We start from the raw sequence: 25,809 nt of genomic DNA, 5'->3' as shown, positions 1-25,809 counted from the left end.
GAGGTGGGGGAAGACAGTATGTCGCTGGATAGTCAGAGCACCCTCCTGTCTATATCTCAGCGCGTTGAGGAGGAGGGGGAGGAGCATGAGGAGGAGGAGGAGGAGGGGGAGGGGGATGAGGAGGAGGGGGAAGAGACAGCTTGGCCCACTGCTGAGGGTACCCATGCTGCTTGCCTGTCATCCTTTCAGCGTGTATGGCCTGAGGAGGAGGAGGAGGAGGAGGATCCTGAAAGTGATCTTCCTAGTGAGGACAGCCATGTGTTGCGTACAGGTACCCTGGCACACATGGCTGACTTCATGTTAGGATGCCTTTCTCGTGACCCTCGCGTTACACGCATTCTGGCCACTACGGATTACTGGGTGTACACACTGCTCGACCCACGGTATAAGGAGAACCTTCCCACTCTCATACCTGAAGAGGAAAGGGGTTCCAGAATGATGCTATACCACAGGACCCTGGCGGACAAACTGATGGTAAACTTCCCATCCAACAGCGCTAGTGGCAGAAGGCGCATTTCCGAGGGCCAGGTAGCAGGGGAGGCGCAGAGATCAGGCAGCATGTACAGCGCAGGCAGGGGACCGTTATCCAAGGCCTTTGACAGCTTTATGGCTCCCCAGCAAGACTGCGTCACCGCTCCCCAGTCAAGGCTGAGTCGGCGGGAGCACTGTAAAAGGATGGTGAGGGAGTACGTAGCCGATCGCACGACCGTCCTCTGTGACGCCTCTGCCCCCTACAACTACTGGGTGTCGAAGCTGGACACGTGGCCTAAACTCACGCTGTATGCCCTGGAGGTGCTTGCTTGTCCTGCGGCTAGCGTTTTGTCAGAGAGGGTGTTTAGTGTGGCTGGGGGAATCATCACAGATAAGCGTACCCGCCTGTCAACCGACAGTGCCGACAGGCTAACACTCATCAAGATGAACAAAGCCTGGATTTCACCAGACTTCTCTTCTCCACCAGCGGACAGCAGCGATACCTAAGCAATACGTAGGCTGCACCCGCGGATGGAAGCATCGTTCTCTATCACCATCCAAAACGGGGACCTTTTAGCTTCATCAATCTGTGTCTAATATTCCTCCTCCTCCTCCTGCTCCTCCTCCTGAAACCTCTCATAATCACGCCGAACGGGCAATTTTTCTTAGGCCCACAAGGCTCACTCATATAATTTTTGTAAACAATTTTTAGACGTTTCAATTCTCATTAAGGCGTTGAAACTTTCACCTCAACCAATTTTTATTTTAACTGGGCTGCCTCCAGGCCTAGTTACCAATTAAGCCACATTAACCAAAGCGATTAATGGGTTTCACCTGCCCTCTTGGTTGGGCATGGGCAATTTTTCTGACGTACATTAGTACTGTTGGTACACCCATTTTTTGGGGCCCTCGCCTACAGTGTAATCCTAGTAATTTTTTGCCCACCTGCATTAAAGCTGACGTTACATCAGCTGTGCTGGGCACTGCAATGGGATATATTTATGTACCGCCTGTGGGTTCCAGGGAGCCACCCATGCTGTCGGTCCACACGGAGTTGTACCTGCCTGTGTCTATGGATTAAAAACCCCGGTCAGGTTGGGGCATGCAGTGTGGGCCGAAGCCCACCTGCATTAAACATGACGTTACCTCAGCTGTGATGGGCAATGCAATGGGATATATTTATGTACCGCCGGTGGCTTCCTGGCACCCACCCATGCTGTGGGTCCACAGGGAGTTGTAACTGCATGTGTCCACTTCTAAAGAACCCCAGTGTGACTGGGGCATGCAGTGTGGGCCGAAGCCCACCTGCATTTAATCGGACGTTACCTCAGCTGTGATGGGCACTGCAATGGGATATATTTATGTACAGCCGGTGGGTTCCAGGGAGCCACCCATGCTGTGGGTGCACACGGAATTCCCATTGCGGAGTTGTACCTGCCTGTGACTATTTATAAAAAAACGCGGTCTGACTGGGGCATGCAGACACCTTGACAGAATGAATAGTGTGTGGCACATGGATTCCCCATTGCTATGCCCACGTGTGTAGCTCCTGATGGAGGTGGCACAGGATTGTATTTCTCATTGCTTCTGTACAGCATTGTGGGCTATCGCCCCGCCCCTTTTAAAGAGGGTCGCTGCCTAGCCGTGCCAACCCTCTGCAGTGTGTGCCTGCAGTTCCTCCTCATGGCAGACGCACTTATAAATAGACATGAGGGTGGTGTGGCATGAGGGCAGCTGAAGGCTGCGCAGGGACACTTTGGTGTGCGCTGTGGGGGGGGGGGGGTTTGGGCAGCATGTAACCCAGGAGAAGTGGCAGCGGAGTGTCATGCAGGCAGTGATTGTGCTTTGTTGGAGGTAGTGTGGTGCTTAGCTAAGGTATCCATTGCTAATAAGGGCTTTTCAGAAGTAAAAGTTGTTGGGAGGGGGGGGGGCACTCTTGCCGCTATTGTGGCTTAATAGTGGGACCTGTGAACTTGAGATGCAGCCCAACATGTAGCCCCTCGCCTGCCCTATCTGTTGCTGTGTCGTTCCCATCACTTTCTTGAATTGCCCCGATTTTCACAAATGGAAACCTTAGCAAGCATCGGCGATATACAAAAATGCTCGGGTCGCCCATTGACTTCAATGGGGTTCGTTACTCGAAACGAACCCTCGAGCATCGCGATAATTTCGTCCCGAGTAACGAGCACCCGAGCATTTTGGTGCTCGCTCATCTCTACTGCTGCCTGTTTACCCGTCTGATATCGGTGCTCCCTGATCTCGGCTCTGTGCTCTGAATTGTGTCACCAAGAGTGGGGCGCGGCTGAAGAGACTCCCAGATTATGAGACGTTTTATTTCTTCTTCTGGACTTTTGTCTTCCCTTGTTTGGACTCTTATTTTTCCCTTTGCCCAAAGGACTCTGAAGTTATTTTGCCCCCATAAATGCTTATTTGCTATTTATGGTTCATTATGCTTAAAGTTCTAATTCAAAGTAACGTTAAAACTTTGAAGTCTTATGCTGGAGGGTACTGAATGTTAGTGGAAGTGAAAGTAACGTACATTGCACTATAATGAAGTGTCTGTGTTTGCACGTATGACTGTAGGTATGATGGGAGTGATTGTTCCGTCCCATGTGTCCACGTGAGCCCTGTGCTAGTGCCTGCCTGTCATTTCATCTGTCCCAGGGAATAAAGCCTCATTGCCATTTTCTTCTCTTTACTCGGATGCGGGTATAGATGTAAAGCTACCACCCTTCACGAACTATCTGCGGAAAGTGATGGTCATTCCACTTATCCCTTAATTTTCTCAAGTCCTGCCAGTCACCCTTCTCTATCCTTTTGTATTTCACAGTGTGTTTCTCTGTAACTTAGTCTTTGAGGATAAGAGTTATGTACAGGCCCCATAGCAAATGCTAGTGCAACCTGGATTCTGTCCAGCCTGGCAACCCTTCTTCAAGTAGGTATGGTCATACCACACATAAATCCTACACGCTGTCATAGAATAAATGGTTTACAGTGGAAGTGACATCTTAGGTAATTAATAAATGCTGGGATGGGTAAACTCTGAGAAGTAACCGGAGGGGGGTAAGTGTTAAGGTTCTGCCTTGCACGCTCCATGACTGAGCAAATGTTTTTTTAGATGGTTTAGTGAGTAGCGCACTAGAAGAAAACCAATTCCGGAACCATAACTCTTATTAATGAGACGCGCGGGTCGGCTTATTCTAAGTAGGGGGGGACTGTAGTGACCACTTCAGAATGTCTTTCATGTTAGTCTTGTGCCTATGTGTTGTCTGCAACCTCTATGTGCATGGAGAGTATATGTTGCACCTCTACAGGAATGAAAGAGTTAATGTCTGCATGAGCTGTCTCTGTCTAGCAATGTATCCTTTTGTGTTGAGTTTGTGGTCACCTGACCATGCTTTATAGTCTGTCTGGAGCCTACCACGCTTTAGGAGAAACCGTACCTTGCCTTACTGAGGCCCAGAATGGAGGAGGCTGAGAGGATGGCCTGAGGACTGTTTGAGGACTACTACTCTCAGGGGTGCGCAGTCTAAAGAGTGAGAGAGAGAAGGAGGAGATCGCCATGCAGCATTGAGAGACGCTTGTATAAGTGGGTATTAGTGTATCTTGATGCCACCAGGAAGTCCTGGTGGAGTCAAGACTAACAGCTGGGTGATGCCCCCAGTACCTGATAGGCTGTACAGATGGCTCCCTCTGCAGGTCCTGCCAAGCCACTTTCATGCACATGCTCGCCCTGTAGTCCTGGCTGCCGGCCCTGAAAGAAGGTCCTCGCTGCTGCCATCACTCTCCCAGGCTCCCCAGATGTGAATTGTCCGATCCCGGCGCATCTATGCGCTGCAACCGTTGCTTGCCCTCTTGAAGCACAGCTATAAAAGGCTGCCGAGAGACCCGGCAGTACGGACATGTCATCCCCAGCTGAGCGCCTCTGGGCCACACACACCGCTCATAGCTGCAGCATGGTGGAGGAGATGCTGAGCGGCGGTGGCCTTCATGGGGGATCACATGGTGAGCAGCACTGGCCTGCATGGAGGAGCACATAGTGAGCAGCGCTGGCCTGCATGGGGGAGCAGAAAGGGAGCGTCGGTGGCCTGTATGGGGGAGAACATGGTCAGCCGGGGTGGCCTGCATTCGGGGACGACATGGTTAGCGGCGCTGGGGTGGCTCAAGCAGTGCCATAGAAGGCACCATGCAGAGACGGCAGTCCATTGCAGCGCTGCTGACTGCCGCTGGGGAGAGTACCGCAGGAAGAGGACAGCAGGGATCCCTTACAGCGCGGGGGGACAGTCACTCAGGCCCTCGGGGAGGCAACAGAGCCGGGGGACAGTCACTGGCAGGCGGCGGTGGCTCACAACAATGCATCCTAGGACCTTCCAGCTCCTTCTTTCTTGAACCAATCAGGAGCAAGGGGTGTGAGAGGGGCGTTCCTCCTGTCAAACCCCTGGTTTCCGGTGGCGTCAAGATACACTAATACCGTACAAGTGAGTGTGCACAGGTTGAGAGTCTGGAGGGAAGAGAAGTGTGTCATTTCCAGGAGCGGAGCTACACAGAAAATTAGGACAGTGGGCATATGTACCGCTGAACTGTTCTTGTTGGAGTAAAGCAACATTGCCAACCATTCCTGGCATTATTTTCATCTATACTCTGTGTGTTGGAACTATCATTTCACCGCAGAGGAAGGACTGGTGGCATCACCTGTGACACAAGGACCAAGAGGTAATCTATTCTGTGGGTTATCCTTCAATTTTCCCCTTTCTCAAGCCTCCACCTCAGGTGCCTTGGACACGTCTCTGGCTACCCACCGGGTGGGAGACAGTGGTGCCCCCGTGAGCAGGCCTGTGGCTCATCCCCACTGTCTCCTAAAGCTAGGGCCTGCTCCTCGGGCGCTGAACTGCCTCCTCAGACAGTCCAAAGTCAACCTCGTGTGGCAAAGTTGATCTACATTCACCCGCCTGACAGGTTAGTTATTGAAATGAGACAACTATCCAGCGGTGTGCCATGATGGACAACAGAACTAGACTAGAAGTGGAGGTTCCTTTACCGCTGGACCAGGTAAGTATCCCGCCTCTCTGGATAACTCCTTTAGGATAAGACGAGCTTGAGAAGTAAGTGGAGATGCAACCAAGAAACAATCAAGGAGTCAAACCAAAAGTACCAGGAGACAAAACCAAGAGGGACAAGACAAGGTCTAGAATCAACCCAGATGTTGCAGGTCAAGATTAAATGTTGGAGAAACACACAGGCAGGAGATGAGTATAAGTACAGCCAACAGTCTATGGATGGATCCCTCCATTAATCTGCCACCAGGCCCAGAGCGGGCCAGATGCCACATCAACCCAAAGTGGCCAGCCGCTAGAAATAAGGAAATAGTTGCCGGATTCAGAAGAGGAAAGAATATCTAGATGGTCTTCGAGTGTCTGCCTGCGGCCAAGTGCTGAGTGCTGCTGCCCAGTATCCAGGGACGCCTGCTGGCCACGTACGGACACTACTCGCCAATATACAGGAGAGGACGCTCATTTCTATTACTTTGGTTGCATTTGACTTTCCTGTCACATCATTCACCATTTCCTTTCTTGTCATTGTCGTAATTCTTCATCCACTTCTCGAAGACAATCCGTCCTGACCTCCAGATCTGGAGCCTGCAGACACCATCCTGAGACCATTAATGTTCATTCATTTTTAGATAGAAAATACATTTCCTGAAGCCTCAACGCCAGTCGGGAATCTGATAGATGGCTTCTCATTTAGGAAGCCTGTGACCTTTAATGGACCTGTCCATCTTGTGGACAGTCAATACAACACTTAGACCCCAAAACCTTCTGAGATTTCTTATAGGATTGGAAGTGGGGAAATTCACAGACAACACCTTTTGTAGTGATAGTTCCTTCAGCTGACGGTCGGAGCCGTCCCTTCTGGCCGTCGCTTCTGGCCGCACAGCCAACATCTATAGTTGTGACGTACCTCTGTTCTTGTCCATTTCTTTCAGTTACTCTGATTCACTCTCATATATGTTAAAGGGGTTCTACACAATTAGAAATGTGTCATTCTTCCAAAACAGTGCCACATGTCCACAGGTTGTATGAGATAATACAGCCCAGTACAAGTCACATCAATGGAGGTGAGCTGCAGTGCCAGCAGGCGCCCCCCTACCATAAGGCGACCTTAAGGCCCATTTACACGCAAAGATCATCGCTCAAGATTTGTTCAAAAGATAGGGAGAATGACGTTTTGAGCGATCATTTTGCATAAGCTGCTAATGGGCATTAATGACCATTATTAGCTTCATTTATATGTAAATGAGTCTCCCTGTACTGTATGCAGATAACAGCAGCTGGTCCGTTCTCTGCATACTTTGTTCTGAATAGAAGTAGATGTCAGGCAGCACAACAATAGCAAAAAAAATCTTCATTAACCCTCCATAAAAAGGCTCTGAAAGAGATGAGCAACGTTTCAGCCCCAACCGGGGGCTTTTATCAAGCCTACAAACAGACAAAAGAAAAAACGTACATTTAAAAACAAGTAGTAAAGAAAATACATATAAAATACATATAAAGAAGAGGACCTGCATAAACCACAAAATAAACAAAAAGACAAGAAATACAATTAGAGATGAGCGACTCCTCGAGCGAGTAGTGCCTTATGCGAGTACCTGTCCGCTCGTCTCTAAAGATTCGGGGAGAGCGGTGAGTTGTGGGAGTGAGCAGGAAGGAGCTGGCGGGGGGGGGGGGGGAGAAAGTGAGAGAGAGGTCCCGTTCCTCCCCGCTCTCCCCCGCCGCCCCCCGCCGGCACCCAAATCTTTAGAGACAAGCGGGCAGGTACTATCATAAGGCACTACTCGCTCGAGGAGTTTGCCTTAGCCAGTACGCTCGCTCATCTCTAAATACAATCAAATCAAACAGTATGCAACAAAATCCACTAGAAAGAGAAACCCCTCTCTGGCACTAAAGGAAAAAGACTATACGGGTAACTAAAAAAGAGCCCTACTGGAGGAACTCTGCGGTAGATGGTAAGATGACCCACATCCGGGCCCACCCATGATATACCATAATGTCAATGGCAGAAGTGAGCTAAAGCGGGACTGCCGCGGGACTACAGCTGAAGACAATGTTATCAGCGCACCTGTGGGGAAACTCAGGTCTCCGCCATCAGCTGCCCAGCCAAAGAAGGGATTTTAAACTCAACAGAAAACCATAGCAAATTATGGCAGCATTTACACGCAGCAATTATCGCTTAAAAGACATCGTTTGAGTGAATTTTAAACGACAATCGTCCCATGTAAATGGGGCTTTAGACTGTTACCTCAGGCAGCAGTCTGCAGGACCTCAGAGGGGGGGAGGTTGCTGTCTGTTAATTATTTAACAGTTTGAGTCCAGCAGTGGTGCCCACCACTGCAGTAATCTGTGTGTGACCCCTGATCTTCCCCCTGGGGTCTGTATTTCTGCACACAGGATGCCAGCTTGCACATAGTGCAATAACCAGGCCGAGAGGTCAGGGGGGTCACACTCTGATCACAGCAGGGGGACACTATTACTACTGGGGCCACTCTAGGGGACACTATTACTACTGGTACCACTATGTGGGCCACTATTACTACTGGGGCCACTATGGGGTGCATTATTATCATTGGGGCCGCTTTGTTGGACACTAATACTACTGAGGTCACTATGGGGGACACTTACTACTGGGGCCACTGTGGGGGCCACTATTACTACTGGGGCCACTGTAGGGGACACTATTACTACTGGGGACACACTATTACTACTGGGGCCACTGTGCGGGACATTATTACTTCTGTGGCCACACTAGGGAACACTATTGCTACTGGTGCCACTATGTGGGCCACTATTACTACTGGGGCCACTATGGGGTGCACTATTATCACTGGTGCCGCTTTGTTGGACACTATTACTACAGGGGCCACTGTAGGGGACACTATTACTACTGGGGACACACTATTATTACTGGACCCACTATGGGGGGCCACTGTTATTACTGGGACCACTATGGGGTGCATTATTATCACTGGGGCCACTTTGTTGGACACTAATACTACTAGGGTCACTATGGGGGACACTATCACTACTGAGGCCACTGTGGCAGACACTATTACTACTGGGGCCACTGTAGGGGACACTATTACTACTTGGGCCACTGTAGGGGACACTATTATTACTTGAGCCACTGTAGGGGACACTATTATTACTGGGCGACTGTAGGGGACACTATTACTACTTGGGCCACTGTAGGGGACACTATTATTACTTGAGCCACTGTAGGGGACACTATTATTACTGGGCCACTGTAGGGGACACTATTATTACTGGGGCCACTGTGGGGGACACTATTATTACTGGGGCCACTGTAGGGGACACTATTATTACTGGGGCCACTGTAGGGGACACTATTATTACTGGGGCCACTGTGGGGGACACTATTATTACTGGGGCCACTGTAGGGGACACTATTATTACTGGGGCCACTGTGGGTGACACTATTATTACTGGGGCCACTGTAGGGGACACTATTACTACTGGGGGGCACTGTGGGGGACACTATTATTACTGGGGCCACTGTGGGGGACACTATTATTACTGGGGCCACTGTAGGGGACACTATTACTACTGGGGCCACTGTGGCAGACACTATTATTACTGGGGCCACTGTAGGGGCCACTATTATTACTTGGGACACTGTAGGGGACACTACTATTACTGGGGCCACTGTAGGGGACACTATTATTACTGGGGCCACTGTAGGGGACACTATTATTACTGGGGCCACTGTGGCCACTGCTGCATTATGCCGACAACTTATTCATGGGAATAAACACCATGTAATACTTAATTTCTCCTGTGGAGGCGCTGCAAGGAAATTGAACAACAACTGCCAGGTTTCCTCATAGACTCCAATTGATAGCTGGCGCTCCCAGCAGGAGGATACTTTGTGATCTGCGTATAGTAAAGGGACCCTTCCAATAATAAGGGCTTGTCCCGAACAGAGAGCCCCTGTACTTGTCCACGCTGGTCCTGCGGTGAAGTGGAAACATCGTTCAATTATTTTTAATATACGGAATAGGCGATTCTAAGCATTCTTGCACTAGGTTTTATTAACCTATCTGTCCATTTTTCCTTCACACCGTTCTTGTGCTGTCAGCGAGGTGAAGACATTGCTACAGATGTATCTTCCTTCAGCTTGACTCGTAACGGGATGTGATATCACAGTAAAACGCATCTGTAGGAAATCCGTACCCACCTCACTGCATGTACAGAAGTTGATCAGACCGTTACCCTTCAATCACTTCTACCTCTTGTTCTTCCAGTAATGTGCCCAGTATAAGGTAACGCTTTGGGATGGGCATCTATACTCCAAGTGGGAGACTTGGCGTGACTCAGTCTGATTTTCGTGCCACCCATCGAGCCTCTTTGATGAGCAGTTGGCGCCGTGTTTTATCTTCATGCCTCCTATTTCACAATGACATCTTTTCTCCATGCCAGGGAGATCTACAGAGGATAAATATTCAGCTGGACTTTGGAGACGGGAGCGCCGTGTCCTACGCCAATTTCAGTAAGATTGAGGATGGTATACGGCACGTGTATAAGAATCCCGGAATATATCAAGTCACGGCCTACGCAGAGAACAATGTGGGCATCGACAGCGCCGTCCTCTATCTTCATGTCACGTGTAAGTTACTTGCTCTTACTGTCTGTTCACAGTTTATGTCCCTTGCTACATTGTTACATAAGAGTTGTTACATGTTTTGCAGCATCCACATGTTACACGCTGATCTGCGGCTTCAGCAGTATTTATAAACATGAGGCTCTTTGTTACATTTCAGTCATGTTGTGTCCACCCAGCAGACAGTTCACAGCGACCTCTTCATGGAGTCTCTGCTGGGCATGGCACCACAGTACAGCGCCTGCAGGAGGACCAACACCGCCGCTGCCAGGCTCTGCCTTCATGGTTCTGGGTCGCACCGCCCCGTAGAGACTGCACAAAAGCAAGAGCAGCAGTCATGCAGCAAGGCGCCATGTGAACAGACTCTAGAGGCGCTGTACTGTGCTAGTGGGGTCAGGGGTGCAGGGACCCGCTAAAAAGTGGTTACCGTGAAGTGGAAGTGGAATCAAAATGTAACAAAGAGCCTCATGTTTATAAATACTGAGACGCGCCGGATCCGGTTATAATGTGTCAATGTGCGCCCGGCACTTGTCTTACAATTTTACAACACTTTGACCTAAAAGGGTTTGTCCTACTAAAATAAGTTACCCCTTATGTACAGTACAGGGAATACCTTGCTGATCGGTGGCGGGATGACCCCTCGGACCTCTACCAATCCTGGGAACAGCCGCCTGAATGCTTGAACTGTTTTGGTCATCCTGTTGGAGTGAATGGAGCGGCAGCACATATGTGTGATCACCTTCAGCTGTTCTCAGGATTGGTGGGGGTCCCAGTACTCAGACCCCCGCTGGGCAGTACATCGTCCTCTCTCCTGTGGGGAGGGAATAACTTATTTTGTCTAGAGATATGTTTAGCCATAAGAACTCTTTAATACAATGATAATACAAAACTATGTAAGGAAATTAACACGGGAGGACAGAAAGCAGGTCTGTAAAGCTGTGTATGGTTACATGCAGATCTGTAGGAGGGTAACAATGGACACGTGGGGGGCAGAAAAGTGTCTGCTGAGGGGTAACACTGATAAATGTAAGGCTCAGCACACGGGCAGAGGAAATACATTACACACATCTCCTTGGGGAGAGCACCTAGGGGGTGTATGGGGACACCCGGGGGCTGAGTGGGTCAGGGGATGGCATCATCTCCCCGTGGAGGGCACCTAGGGGGTATATGGAGACACCCGGGGGCTGCATGGGTCGGGGGATGGCATCCTCTCCCTGTGGAGGGCACCTAGGGGGTATATGGAGACACCCGGGGGCTGCGTGGGTTGGGGGATGGCATCCTCTCCCTGTGGAGGGCACCTAGGGGGTGTATGGAGACACCCGGGGGCTGCGTGGGTCGGGGGATGGCATCCTCTCCCTGTGGAGGGCACCCAGGGGGTGTATGGAGACACCCGGGGGCTGCGTGGGTCGGGGGATGGCATCCTCTCCCCGTGAAGAGCACCTAGGGGGTGTATGGGGACACCCGGGGGCTGCGTGGGTCGGGGGATGGCATCCTCTCCCTGTGGAGGGCACCTAGGGGGTGTATGGAGACACCCGGGGGCTGCGTGGGTCAGGGGATGGCATCATCTCCCCGTGGAGAGCACCTAGGGGGTGTATGGAGACACCCGGGGGCTGCGTGGGTCGGGGATGGCATCCTCTCCCTGTGGAGGGCACCTAGGGGGTGTATGGAGACACCCGGGGACTGCGTGGGTCAGGGGATGGCATCCTCTCCCCGTGGAGAGCACCTAGGGGGTGCATGGAGACACCCGGGGGCTGCGTGGGTCGGGGATGGCATCCTCTCCCTGTGGAGGGCACCTAGGGGGTATATGGAGACACCCGGGGGCTGCGTGGGTTGGGGGATGGCATCCTCTCCCTGTGGAGGGCACCTAGGGGGTGTATGGAGACACCCGGGGGCTGCGTGGGTCGGGGGATGGCATCCTCTCCCTGTGGAGGGCACCCAGGGGGTGTATGGAGACACCCGGGGGCTGCGTGGGTCGGGGGATGGCATCCTCTCCCCGTGAAGAGCACCTAGGGGGTGTATGGGGACACCCGGGGGCTGCGTGGGTCGGGGGATGGCATCCTCTCCCTGTGGAGGGCACCTAGGGGGTGTATGGAGACACCCGGGGGCTGCGTGGGTCAGGGGATGGCATCATCTCCCCGTGGAGAGCACCTAGGGGGTGTATGGAGACACCCGGGGGCTGCGTGGGTCGGGGATGGCATCCTCTCCCTGTGGAGGGCACCTAGGGGGTGTATGGAGACACCCGGGGACTGCGTGGGTCAGGGGATGGCATCCTCTCCCCGTGGAGAGCACCTAGGGGGTGCATGGAGACACCCGGGGGCTGCGTGGGTCGGGGATGGCATCCTCTCCCTGTGGAGGGCACCTAGGGGGTGTATGGAGACACCCGGGGACTGCGTGGGTCGGGGGATGGCATCCTCTCCCCGTGGAGAGCACCTAGGGGGTGTATGGGGACACCCGGGGGCTGCGTGGGTCAGGGGATGGCATCATCTCCCCGTGGAGAGCACCTAGGGGCTGTATGGGGACACCCGGGGGCTGCGTGGGTCAGGGGATGGCATCCTCTCCCCGAGGAGAGCACCTAGGGGGTGTATGGAGACACCCGGGGGCTGCGTGGGTCGGGGGATGGCATCCTCTCCCTGTGGAGGGCACCTACGGGGTGTATGGAGACACCCGGGGGCTGCGTGGGTCGGGGGATGGCATCCTCTCCCCGTGGAGAGCACCTAGGGGGTGTATGGAGACACCCGGGGGCTGCGTGGGTCGGGGATGGCATCCTCCCCCTGTGGAGGGCACCTAGGGGGTGTATGGAGACACCCGGGGACTGCGTGGGTCGGGGGATGGCATCCTCTCCCCGTGGAGAGCACCTAGGGGGTGTATGGAGACACCCGGGGACTGCGTGGGTCGGGGGATGGCATCCTCTCCCCGTGGAGAGCACCTAGGGGGTGTATGGGGACACCCGGGGGCTGCGTGGGTCAGGGGATGGCATCATCTCCCCGTGGAGAGCACCTAGGGGGTGTATGGGGACACCCGGGGGCTGCGTGGGTCAGGGGATGGCATCCTCTCCCCGAGGAGAGCACCTAGGGGGTGTATGGAGACACCCGGGGGCTGCGTGGGTCGGGGGATGGCATCCTCTCCCTGTGGAGGGCACCTACGGGGTGTATGGAGACACCCGGGGGCTGCGTGGGTCGGGGATGGCATCCTCTCCCTGTGGAGGGCACCTAGGGGGTGTATGGAGACACCCGGGGACTGCGTGGGTCGGGGGATGGCATCCTTTCCCCGTGGAGAGCACCTAGGGGGTGTATGGAGACACCCGGGGGCTGCGTGGGTCGGGGATGGCATCCTCTCCCTGTGGAGGGCACCTAGGGGGTGTATGGAGACACCCGGGGACTGCGTGGGTCGGGGGATGGCATCCTCTCCCCATGGAGAGCACCTAGGGGGTGTATGGGGACACCCGGGGGCTACGTGGGTCAGTGGATGGCATCATCTCCCCGAGGAGAGCACCTAGGGGGTGTATGGAGACACCCGGGGACTGCGTGGGTCGGGGGATGGCATCCTCTCCCCGTGGAGAGCACCTAGGGGGTGTATGGGGACACCCGGGGGCTGCGTGGGTCAGGGGATGGCATCCTCTCCCCGAGGAGAGCACCTAGGGGGTGTATGGAGACACCCGGGGGCTGCGTGGGTCGGGGGATGGCATCCTCTCCCCGTGGAGTGCACCTAGGGGGTGTATGGGGACACCCGGGGGCTGCGTGGGTCAGGGGATGGCATCCTCTCCCTGTGGAGGGCACCTACGGGGTGTATGGAGACACCCGGGGGCTGCGTGGGTCGGGGGATGGCATCCTCTCCCCGTGGAGAGCACCTAGGGGGTGTATAGAGACACCCGGGGGCTGCGTGGGTCGGGGATGGCATCCTCTCCCTGTGGAGGGCACCTAGGGGGTGTATGGAGACACCCGGGGACTGCGTGGGTCGGGGGATGGCATCCTCTCCCCGTGGAGAGCACCTAGGGGGTGTATGGAGACACCCGGGGACTGCGTGGGTCGGGGGATGGCATCCTCTCCCCGTGGAGAGCACCTAGGGGGTGTATGGGGACACCCGGGGGCTGCGTGGGTCAGGGGATGGCATCATCTCCCCGTGGAGAGCACCTAGGGGGTGTTGGGGACACCCGGGGGCTGCGTGGGTCAGGGGATGGCATCCTCTCCCCGAGGAGAGCACCTAGGGGGTGTATGGAGACACCCGGGGGCTGCGTGGGTCGGGGGATGGCATCCTCTCCCTGTGGAGGGCACCTACGGGGTGTATGGAGACATCCGGGGACTGCGTGGGTCGGGGGATGGCATCCTCTTCCCGTAGAGGGCAACCAGATGGGGTGCTATTCCCAATCATTGTTTTACAGACTTGGTTGAAGGAACGCTGCCATCCAAGAGGTGGCGCTACAGAGGTATTGTTTCATCTTCCTTATGTGCAGGTCTGAAGGAGAGATAACACCAGGCCTGAGACCCCCTAACACCAATTTACAGATCATAAAACGGTCACATACCTTACCAGGGACTTATTACTTCTTCTCATCTCCTCTGGTATTGTTTTAAGTGCAAATTAGTCTCGCTACAGCGCCATTTACACGGGAGGAATGTCGGGCAAACAATGCCCCACACCCGTCCCTGTGTCTCTGCGCTCCTGCACGAGAGCTTGCAGAGCTGGCTGGGTCACAGAGCGGCCAGCAGGGGGCGAGGCAGTGAAGGAGATTTCTCTCCTCTCGCTCCCCTGCCCCACTCCATTCACATAACACAGCGGCTGTTCACTACTGAACGGCGGCTGTTACAACTGAGTGATGAGCTGATTGCTGATCTTTTATGCAGCATAAACAATGAGCTCATGGTTCATCGTTCTGTTTAAACAGCGACCGTTCAGTAGTGAACGGCCGCTGTGTTATGTGAATGGAGAGGGGCGGGGGAGCGAGAGGAGAGAAATCTCCTGCACTGCCCTGCCCCCTGCTGACCACTTCGTGACCCAGCTAGCTCCGCTAGCTCCCGTGCAGGAGCACTGAAACGCGGATACACCGGGACGAGTGTGGGGCGTCGTTTGCCTGACATTCATCCCATGTAAATGGACCTTAAGTCGGTGCCTTTTTATGTACTCGTATATATGCCCCATCCAGATTTGTTCCATTATGCCTGAGGAAGGACCCTGAGAGGTCCGGGAGCTGCTGTAACATCATGTATGTTTGTAGCCATTAAAAGATGATATCATGTCTACAAGATTACCTGGCTTCTCTTACTGAGAACAATGACACCATTACTCCCTAAATAGGAAACCACCGGGGACCCCGACCTAGAGAAGGACCCGGGGGATTATAACTGTAAGCTTAACTGGAGCAACCAGTGTCAGGCAGCTGCTGCCAAGGCAAATAGGATCATGGAGGCATCAGAAGAGGTCTAGCGGTGCATGTTCTTCCTCTTTACAAGTTACTAGTCAGACCACATATGGGATATTGTACTCAGGGGTCAGTACAGAGATCTCTCCTGTCCTCTATTATACCCAGGACTGTAACAAGGGGGCGCTCTAATAACGATGTATATCAGGGGTCAGTAGAGAGATCTCTCCCATCATCTATTATACCCAGGACTGTAACAAGGGGGCGCTCTAATAACTATGTATAGATATATCAGGGGTCAGTACAGAGATCTCCCCTGCCATCTATTATACCCAGGACTGTAACAAGGGGCGCTCTAATAACGATGTATATCAGGGGTCAGTAGAGAGATCTCTACCATCATCTATTATACCCAGGACTGTAACAAGGGGGCGCTCTAATAACTATGTATAGATATATCAGGGGTCAGTACAGAGATCTCTCCATCATCTTTTATACCCAGGACTGTAACAAGGGGGTGCTCTAATAACTATGTATAGATATATCAGGGGTCAGTACAGAGATCTCTACCATCATCTATTATACCCAGGACTGTAACAAGGGGGCGCTCTAATAAATATGTATAGATATATCAGGGGTCAGTACAGAGATCTCTCCATCATCTATTATACCCAGGACTGTAACAAGGGGGCGCTCTAATAACTATGTATAGATATATCAGGGGTCAGTACAGAGATCTCTCCCATCATCTATTATACTCAGGACTGTAACAAGGGGGCGCTCTAATAACTATGTATAATATATCAGGGGTCAGTACAGAGATCTCTCCCATCATCCCTTCCTCTGAATCTACATTGGGAGGGGTTACTGGTTGTTTTTTTTTGGCCTCGCACACTATGTTACTACGGTAATATCTATAACCACATTTAGGGGATGTTCCCATCCACAGGACACACGCATTAAAATCTGATCGGTGTGATTTCCTCCTCATGTACCCAAGCCTATCTTGAGTTATTACCCCCAGCCTCCCTAACTGTGGTGGACAAAAGGACAGTATTTGCCAAGTGCCCTTCGCTACGCTGTTTCCTCAGCCCCAAAGACATCAATAGGAGTTATGCCAACAACGTAGCACATGGACTTCTATGGGAGTTGTGGTAAGAGCCAAGCTTGGCTGTCTTCATCATCCTCACGGCCCGCCAACGTGGATTCAGCTCTACTCCCATCTCAGCCATGTTTGTCCCGGATCAGAGCTCCACCTTGAGGTTCACATCGGCATGGGGGCTTCACCCTGAACTCCTGCAGATTTGATGTCGGTTGCAGTGAATGCAGTCTCCTTGGATCTTTAGCTGCGTAGATCTTCCCGCTGGTAGCCATCAAATTCGTGACTTTGCTCCTTCCATATTGACACGATGGGGGCGGCCTCGGGGCGGCCCATATGGCGCTTTGCGGAGCAGTTAATGTACTGACAGACTATGGCGGCTTATCCCTGCGCGGTATGAAATGTGCCCTGAAACTTTATCACCGCCATAATCCCTCCACAAATCAATCACCTCGCCTCTAACGACCCCATTAAAGCAGTTACTGCTCTTGGCGTCACCTTGCTCCATTAAATAACAATCGGCGCTGTTTGCTGAGAGATCAGACTCATTGCCTCGGCCTTGTTTCCTTTTATTGGCTGAATCAAAGTTTACTGACGGACTGTCTTCCCTTACAAAGGTGTCCGACCCTCCCATCATGTCTTATGGGTACGGGTCAGGGGTCACCCACCGCCCGGAGGACACGGCCGCCAATGATGAAGAGTAAAGATGGTAAATTAGAGATCCTGTCGATGCGTCAAATGCCTCCATAATCTGTGGCGCAAAACCCTATAATGGTGAGATTTACCCAAAGTCACTCATTACTGCTCACCAGGGAGGCAGAACACCGAATCCCAACGGGTCTACATCGTACCACTGTAGGGTCCTGCATACAACTGTATGCTGGCAGCTTCTATGGGGAGCAGCTCTGTAATAGGCCTGTAGGGGGCCGCAGCACTGTAATAGGCCTGTAAGGGGGCAGCAGCACTGTAATAGGCCTGTAGGGGGCAGCAGCTCTGTAATAGGCCTGTAGGGGGCAGCAGCTCTGTAATAGGCCTGTAGGGGGCACCAGCTCTGTAATAGGCCTGTAAGGGGGCAGCAGCTCTGTAATAGGCCTGCTTTGGGCAGCAGCTCTGTAATAGGCCTGCTTTGGGCAGCAGCTCTGTAATAGGCCTGTAGGGGGCAGAGGCTCTGTAATAGGCCTGTAGGGGGCAGCAGCTCTGTAATAGGCCTGTAGGGGGCAGCAGCTCTGTAATAGGCCTGTAAGGGGGCAGCAGCTCTGTAATAGGCCTGCTTTGGGTAGCAGCTCTGTAATAGGCCTGCTTTGGGCAGCAGCTCTGTAATAGGCCTGTAGGGGGCAACAGTTCTGTAATAGGCCTGTAGGGGGCAGCAGCTCTGTAATAGGCCTGTAGGGGGCAGCAGCTCTGTAATAGGCCTGTAGGGGGCAGCAGCTCTGTAATAGGCCTGTAGGGGACCACAGCACTGTAATAGGCCTGTAGGGGACCACAGCACTGTAATAGGCCTGTAGGGGGCCGCAGCTCTGTAATAGGCCTGTAGGGGACCACAGCACTGTAATAGGCCTGTAGGGGACCACAGCTCTGTAATAGGCCTGTAGGGGGCCGCAGCACTGTAATAGGCCTGTAGGGGGCAACAGCTCTGTAATAGGCCTGTAGGGGCAGCAGCTCTGTAATAGGCTTGTAGAGAGCAGCAGCTCTGTAATAGGCCTGTAGGGGGCAGCAGCTCAGTAATAGGCTTGTAGAGGGCAGAAGCTCTGTAATAGGCCTGTAGGGAGCAGCAGCTCTGTAATAGGCCTGTAGAGGGCAGAAGCTCTGTAATAGTCCTGCTTGGGGCAGCAGCTCTGTAATAGGCCTGTAGGGGGCCGCAGCTCTGTAATAGGCCTGTAGGGGGCCGCAGCTCTGTAATAGGCCTGTAGGTGGTCGCAGCTCTGTAATAGGCCTGTAGGGGGCAGCAGCTCTGTAATAGGCCTGTAGGGGACCACAGCACTGTAATAGGCCTGTAGGGGACCACAGCACTGTAATAGGCCTGTAGGGGACCACAGCTCTGTAATAGGCCTGTAGGGGGCCGCAGCACTGTAATAGGCCTGTAGGGGGCAACAGCTCTGTAATAGGCCTGTAGGGGCAGCAGCTCTGTAATAGGCTTGTAGAGAGCAGCAGCTCTGTAATAGGCCTGTAGGGGGCAGCAGCTCAGTAATAGGCTTGTAGAGGGCAGAAGCTCTGTAATAGGCCTGTAGGGAGCAGCAGCTCTGTAATAGGCCTGTAGAGGGCAGAAGCTCTGTAATAGTCCTGCTTGGGGCAGCAGCTCTGTAATAGGCCTGTAGGGGGCCGCAGCTCTGTAATAGGCCTGTAGGGGGCCGCAGCTCTGTAATAGGCCTGTAGGTGGCCGCAGCTCTGTAATAGGCCTGTAGGGGGCCGCAGCTCTGTAATACGTGGTTGGGCCAATAAAGGTGTAAAATAGAGGGGCACTATTTATGATGGAGACATTATGAGACGGGCATTGTGGGAAGCGGCAGGATGGGAAGAGCCTGCAGAGATGAGCTGTAGCTGGTGATGGCAGTCTGTGCCCAAATATAGAAGTAAAACAAAAACAGATGACACCAGTCAGAGAAGACGTCACCTGTGGTCCTCGGAGGTAACTGCACTGTAATCACTATCACTCTGTAGACCTAGCATCTTTGCTCACACTGCTCTGGTGGCACTCGGACGGCAAGTCACGTGTCCTATAGGGCAAAAGTAGTGAGAAAAAAACCTAAGCATGGTTGGTATCTCTGTAATTGGACCGTAGTTTATACATAATTACCTGGGTCTGCTGGACCTCCTCCTGACGGCAGACCCAGGTAAGTGGACCTTTACAAGGACTCGTTGAGTGCCCCTGCCATAAGGTGATATGATACATTTACTGTTTGTAGATCCAGCAGTGGACTTGACTGTCCTGATCTATGGTGATTGTCGCATGCGGATAGGTCTCTGCTCAGCAGCTCACCATGTGGTTAGCCATAGTATTACAAGTAAAACACATCTCTGGGAGAACGCTTCAGGGTGCACAAACTTTAGTGGTCTGAGGCACAAGGACTGCAACATATATGTTTATTGATATGCATGTCTGATAGGTGGGGGTCCCACACTCCTCCCATTCAGAACTCCAGAGAGGAAGAGCCGGCTGTGTATGAGCTAGCCTATGGAGCTCCAGAAAGGACGGGGCGCCCAGTGTGGCCCCGGGGTCCCTGCTGCATTGACATCACTCGCTGCCCCAATAATCTACATTCACTTCTCAGTAGGTTTTTGGAGAAAACTCGAGGAGAACATACAAACTGCACGCAGAAGGGGGCCCGGGGCCCAATGTCTGCGGTACCAGCCTGATGAAGTGTCGGGCGCAGCTCACGCCCCCCAGGGCTTTCAATGTGTTCTCCTTGAGCTTCAGTCTCTTCCATCGCCATGCTCTGAGGCCGCCGCCGCACCGCCCGGGTTATTGCTGGTCACTGGCCTTTATAGGAACTGAATAACAAGACACATGGAGGCGGCACATGCCAACCGCGCCAGGTGGATCCTCTGCTGTAACGGGGTCCGCCCGCCTGCCAACATGCTGCCCAAACATTCCCTGGATGAGGTAGAGCGCCATTTCTTCAGGTGCGCCGGACTTGCATCACAGTCCCAATAAGCCCCATTATAGTCAGTTGGATCCCAAGGAAGTCGCCTTACATGTCATTAACCCCTTCCTACATGTGCGCCCTGCGGCCCTGAGTGCGCTCCATGCCAGGGAGCTACCAGCTCTCTCTGATCGCTGACAGCCGCCGGGAATTGCTATGATCTCCACAGTTAACTATTTAGATGCCGTGGTCAAAGCAGACCGCACATCGAAGCAGTCAGCAGGAGGGGATTGACTACTAGTAGGGGGTGCCAGGGGGCTGGCATGGCAGCATGGCAGCTACTGAAGGCCTGCAGGGCTGTCCTGCCTGAACTTCATAGATAATCACTGTATTCTGCAGTACTGAAGTATTACGGTATGTGGTACAAGCAATCACATGACTGCAACTTGTGGTCCGCAGAGGGGATTAAAGAAAAGTGTAAAAAAAGGTTTAATAAAGTGTTTTAACAGAAAAATATACAAAATATTAAAAGTTCACAAAAAATCTAAGCAATTAGACTCCCGCGGGTATTTGGTATCGCCGCGAACGTAAACGCCCGAACTATTAGAACATCGCATTATCTTTCCCGCACGGCAAAGTCTGTAAAAAAGGATGGAATGGCGGAATCGTCCGGGGCTCCTGCTTTACTGGCTCCATAAAAAGTGATCAGAAAGCTAATAAAAACTGCGGTTACCCCTGCAGAGCGCCCCCCGCGGGCCTCCAAGTGCGGCCACGCAGAGCGCCCCCCGCGGGTCTCCGAGTGCGGCCACGCAAAGCGCCCCCCCCCCCCCCGCGGGTCTCCGAGAGCGGCCACGCAGAACGCCCCCCGCGGGTCTCCGAGTGTGGCCACGCAGAACGCCCCCCGCGGGTCTCCGAGAGCGGCCACGCAGAACGCCCCCCCGCGGGTCTCCGAGTGCGGCCACGCAGAACGCCCCCCGCGGGTCTCCGAGTGCGGGCACGCAGAGTGCCCCCGCGGGTCTCCGAGTGCGGCCACGCAGAGAGCCCCACGCGGGTCCGAGTCCGGCCACGCAGAGCGCCCCCCGCGGGTCTCCGAGTCCGGCCACGCAGAGCGCCCCCTGCGGGTCTCCGAGTCCGGCCACGCAGAGCGCCCCCGCGGGTCTCCGAGTCCGGCCACGCAGAGCGCCCCCCGCGGGTCTCCGGGTCCGGCCACGCAGAGCGCCCCCCGCAGGTTTCCGAGTCCGGCCACGCAGAGCGCCCCCCGTGGGTCTCCGAGTCCGGCCACACAGAGCGCCCCCCACGGGTCTCCGAGTCCGGCCACATAGAGCGCCCCCCACGGGTCTCCGAGTCCGGCCACACAGAGCGCCCCCCACGGGTCTCCGAGTCTGGCCATGCAGGGCACCCCCCGCAGGTCTCCGAGTCCGGCCACACAGAGCGCCCCCCGCGGGTCTCCGAGTCCGGCCACGCAGAGCGCCCCCCGCGGGTCTCCGAGTCCGGCCACGGAGAGCACCCCCTGTGGGTCTCCGAGTCTGGCCACGCAGAGCGCCCCCCGCGGGTCTCCGAGTCCGGCCACACAGGGCAGGTTTATGTAAAAAAATGGATTTAACTTTTAAAAGTAGAAAACCCTAAACCTGCGTGTTCCCTGTAACCGCGGCGACCGCAGAGGGCCGGAGGGCCGGTTGGGGCAATTGTGGTTTAAAAATGTCTCCCCACCTAAAAATGTTTTTAAGCGTTTCCGTACATCGAAGGGCAGCGCGGAAAAAATGCAACTCGCAGGGCAAAAACCAGCTCTGGTCCGGCTGGGACTCTTGGCAGGTGGGGGGCGACAACACTGAAGTCCTGAAGGGGTTGTTGTCGCTTCACGGCTCGCATCGGCTTATAATGGCTGGGACTCCATTATTATTAACCACATGCTCTCCTCTGCTGGCTCAGGGTCTGCGCGGAGCGGGTCCTGCTGATGCTGGCAGAGGGCAACACACAATGCCCATCTAGATGTAGGCAGCATGTGTATATATCAGTGAGGCGTCACGTGACCTCAGCTGGGTACCAGGCCGAGGATACCGAATTCCAAAGAGTGGATGGCAAACATTCGAATGTGGCTCTGGATGTGACTAGAGTGCGGGCGCTCCAAGCCTTCATGCTGCCTGCACACTCCTACCCACTTTACAGGCATTGGCAGCGCCAAAACACAAGATACGCAACACATATCTGACCACTGAGACTTGTCTGAAGCCAGAAGAGTAATAGTGGCCCCAATAGGAAGTGTCCCTCTTAGTGATAATAGTCACCCACTCTAGTGGCTACAGTTGGAATAGCACCCCTATTAGTGACCCCAGTAGGAATGGTGACCCCTGTAGTAATAGTGACCCCCATAGTAATAGTGACCCCCGTAGTAATAGTGGCCCCAATAGGAAGTGTCCCTCTTAGTGATAATAGTCACCCACTCTAGTGGCTACAGTTGGAATAGCACCCCTATTAGTGACCCCAGTAGGAATGGTGACCCCTGTAGGAATGGTGACCCCCGTAGTAATAGTGACCCCCATAGTAATAGTGACCCCAGTAGTAATGGTGACCCCCGTAGTAATGGTGACCCCTGTAGGAATGGTAACCCCCGTAGTAATGGTAACCCCCGTAGTAATGGTGACCCCAGTAGTAATGGTGACCCCTGTAGTAATAGTGACCCCCATAGTAATAGTGACCCCCGTAGTAATGGTGACCCCAGTAGTAATAGTGACCCCCGTAGTAATGGTGACCCCAGTAGTAATAGTGACCCCCGTAGTAATGGTGACCCCAGTAGTAATAGTGACCCCCGTAGTAATGGTGACCCCCGTAGTAATAGTGACCCCCATAGTAATAGTGACCCCAGTAGTTTATCTCCAGCCAGACAGCACCTTGACAATCCTTTATCCCACTTGCCTTGTAGCTCTGGTCCAGCGGAGACCCCCGCTGCTGTAGTCCGAGTGACCCTGACTTGTCCCCGCCGTCTGTGTTTCTGCATGCAGATGCCAGGCTGTACACGGTGCAGATGCCAGCGGGGGGTTAGGAGTCAGACTCTGGTTACCACAGTGGCTTCCGCCACCGCCGGGCAAGAAGTAGAGGGCGAGTGAGTTAAACGCCTGTCGGGTTGCTGCCCCGCCGGTTACTTCTTACAAGACGCTAACATGGCCAGTAAAAGCTGCTGCGGTTCTGCAGAGTTCCGCCTGAGGCATCGGTCCCAGGCTGCCTCATGGTAGGGGCCCCTGCGGAGTGTAAGGCAGCCGGAGCGAAGTGTTCACAAAGATCCTTAGTCTCAGACGGGTCGTCACTATAAAGGGGTTTTTCCGCTTTTATACACTACCTCCTTATTAGAAGGACCCCTTGACAAGAAGATAATCAGAAAGCAACCACTCCCCCCCCTGCTGGACCCCCAGCAATCTGCTGTGATCTGTGAGGAGACCTGGCAGTAAGTGCTTCCTTTCTTTGTAGCGCCCCCAGAGGCGAAATGAAGGTTTACACAATTCTACCAATTTACATTGTACAATACAGGACGGGTCCTCCAGCATGAGACCCTCGTTATAGCCACTCTTTACTTGGGCCAAGATGTGGGGGGCTTGAGAAGTGGACCCCCGTGGACAGCTCCTTGTAAGGCTCAAGAAACATGATATGAAGTGGGGTGGGGGGGGGTGTTAAAGTGAACCTGACCTTTTCTGGATAGGAGCTGCGTATACACTTGATATCTGCCTCGACGCATTGTGTACGCTGACTATAATGACCCTTTCCGTGTCCCCCATCAGGTCCCATTGAGCACGTCCATCTGCGGGTGCCCTTCGTTGCCATCCGGAATAAAGAAGTGAACATCAGCGCTGTGATTTGGCCGTCTCACCCCGGGACACTCACTTATTTTTGGTGGGTCGGGAACAACACCAAGGTACGATGAACCTGTCTACGCTGCTCTGTCTGTAGAAGCCCCCTCATTGGCGCCTCCACCAATCAGTTGTGTTCATGTAGGGATTGTGGGGTCAATAACACCATTGGTTGGGCAGGGCGACTCCTTGTACCCAAGACGTACGGAGGGAAGAGATGAAGATGTAACTCCGTATCCAGACAAGAATGTAACGGCTTGATGCCGCTCTTAGACAGGCCGGAGGATTAATGGAGCGCCGGCCGGTTAACGAGTCTGTCACATGATCTACAACATCGGTTGGCCTCCCTATAAATCCCAGCACCCTCCTCAGCACTCAAGTCATAAATTATTCCAGGCTTTCCTTTGTATCCTTGATGTGATTAACGAGGCGATCTGTCGCATAAATTAGAGGCGGAATCCATCTTTTTTATGGTTCTGGAAAGGCTTTTCGTCAGTCAGTGTATGGCGAGCGGGCCTGGGGTTTAACGAGTCCGGAATAGTGAGCTAGGAAAAGATTCAGGATTGATTGGAGGAAACGGCCCTGAAGACTCCAGATTGTGCAGCGGGTCCATTCCTCAGCGTTTAGTGGAAGCGCCCAACATGTCAGGAGCCGCATGAGGTCTTCACAGCGTTCTGCTGCGGCTTCCTCCGATGAGCTTCAGCAGGACTTGTACCTTGGGTCTTGTAGGGCAGATGGACATCACCGACCGAGATCCTTCTTGGTGTCCCCCTCTACGGTCTCTAAGAGTGGCAGACGGGAGCCATCGGTATATTACACCGGCCGGTACGTCAGTGGCCGCCATATGATGCTACATCTACAGACACTGTAGGGGACATGTGAAGAGTAGATTCCCCAGCAACGCTTGCCAAGAGCTGAACCTGCATGGAGGAAGACCACCCTTCATGAAATCACCGAGAAGTTGAAAAGGGGAATGCGGTTGATGCTCAGGATAGGTATCAATAGTCTGCTGCAGTCCACCAATCAGGAACCTGCACAATCAGCTGATCAGGCACCCGCTGTCAGCAGCGCTACACACAGAGAGCTGCTGCTCCGACCCCCATGTAACGACCAGTGCTGGGGCTTACTGAAATTGACGGGAGCTTCACCTGCAGTTACAAGCGCCGACCACTACACCAGGGTTGGGGCATCAGCTTCCTTTCCACTATTAACAAAAGGGGGTGGTCACAGCTCACCTACTCCCACTCCATGCACACTGACCACTAAGCAAAATGCACAGAAAACTTCTCAGCCGTCATCTCATTTTAATCACAGGCAGGATTACACTGAAAGGAGACGCCTATATATAGATAACACAGGACCCACCATTCAAAATAGTCACAGCTCACCTCCTCCCCTCCCTGCACAGACAGGATTACACTGAGAGGTGACACCTATATATAGATAACACAGGACCCACCATTCACAATAGTCACAGCTCACCTCCTCCCCTCCCTGCACAGACAGGATTACACTTAGAGGTGACAGCTATATGTACATAACACAGGACCGACGATTCACAATAGTCACAGCTCACCTCCTCCCCTCCCAGTACAGACAGGATTACACTGAGAGGAGACACCTATATATAGATAACACATGATCCACCATTCACAATAGTCACAGCTCACCTCCTCCCCTCCCAGTACAGATAGGATTACACTGAGAGGAGACACCTGTATATAGATAACACAGGACCACCATTCACAACAGTCACAGCTCACCCCCTCCCAGTACAGATAGGATTACACT

General features: G+C 53.6%; 1 protein-coding gene across 1 annotated transcript in view; it reads left to right on the top strand.

Moving 5' to 3' along the window:
- SORCS3 (sortilin related VPS10 domain containing receptor 3) overlaps window positions 1–25,809 on the top strand; it is an 810,393-nt gene that overhangs the window by 742,422 nt on the left and 42,162 nt on the right. The window contains exons 19-20 of the mRNA XM_066601804.1: window positions 9,963–10,149; window positions 23,950–24,083. Coding sequence (XP_066457901.1) covers window positions 9,963–10,149; window positions 23,950–24,083 — 321 coding nt within the window. The remainder of the gene's footprint in view (window positions 1–9,962; window positions 10,150–23,949; window positions 24,084–25,809) is intronic.

This window comes from Eleutherodactylus coqui, chromosome 4 (assembly GCF_035609145.1).
Source record: "Eleutherodactylus coqui strain aEleCoq1 chromosome 4, aEleCoq1.hap1, whole genome shotgun sequence".
NCBI lineage: Eukaryota > Metazoa > Chordata > Amphibia > Anura > Eleutherodactylidae > Eleutherodactylus > Eleutherodactylus coqui.
The sequence above is the reverse complement of the archived record's forward strand: the minus strand, read 5'-3'. Positions and strand labels throughout refer to the sequence as shown.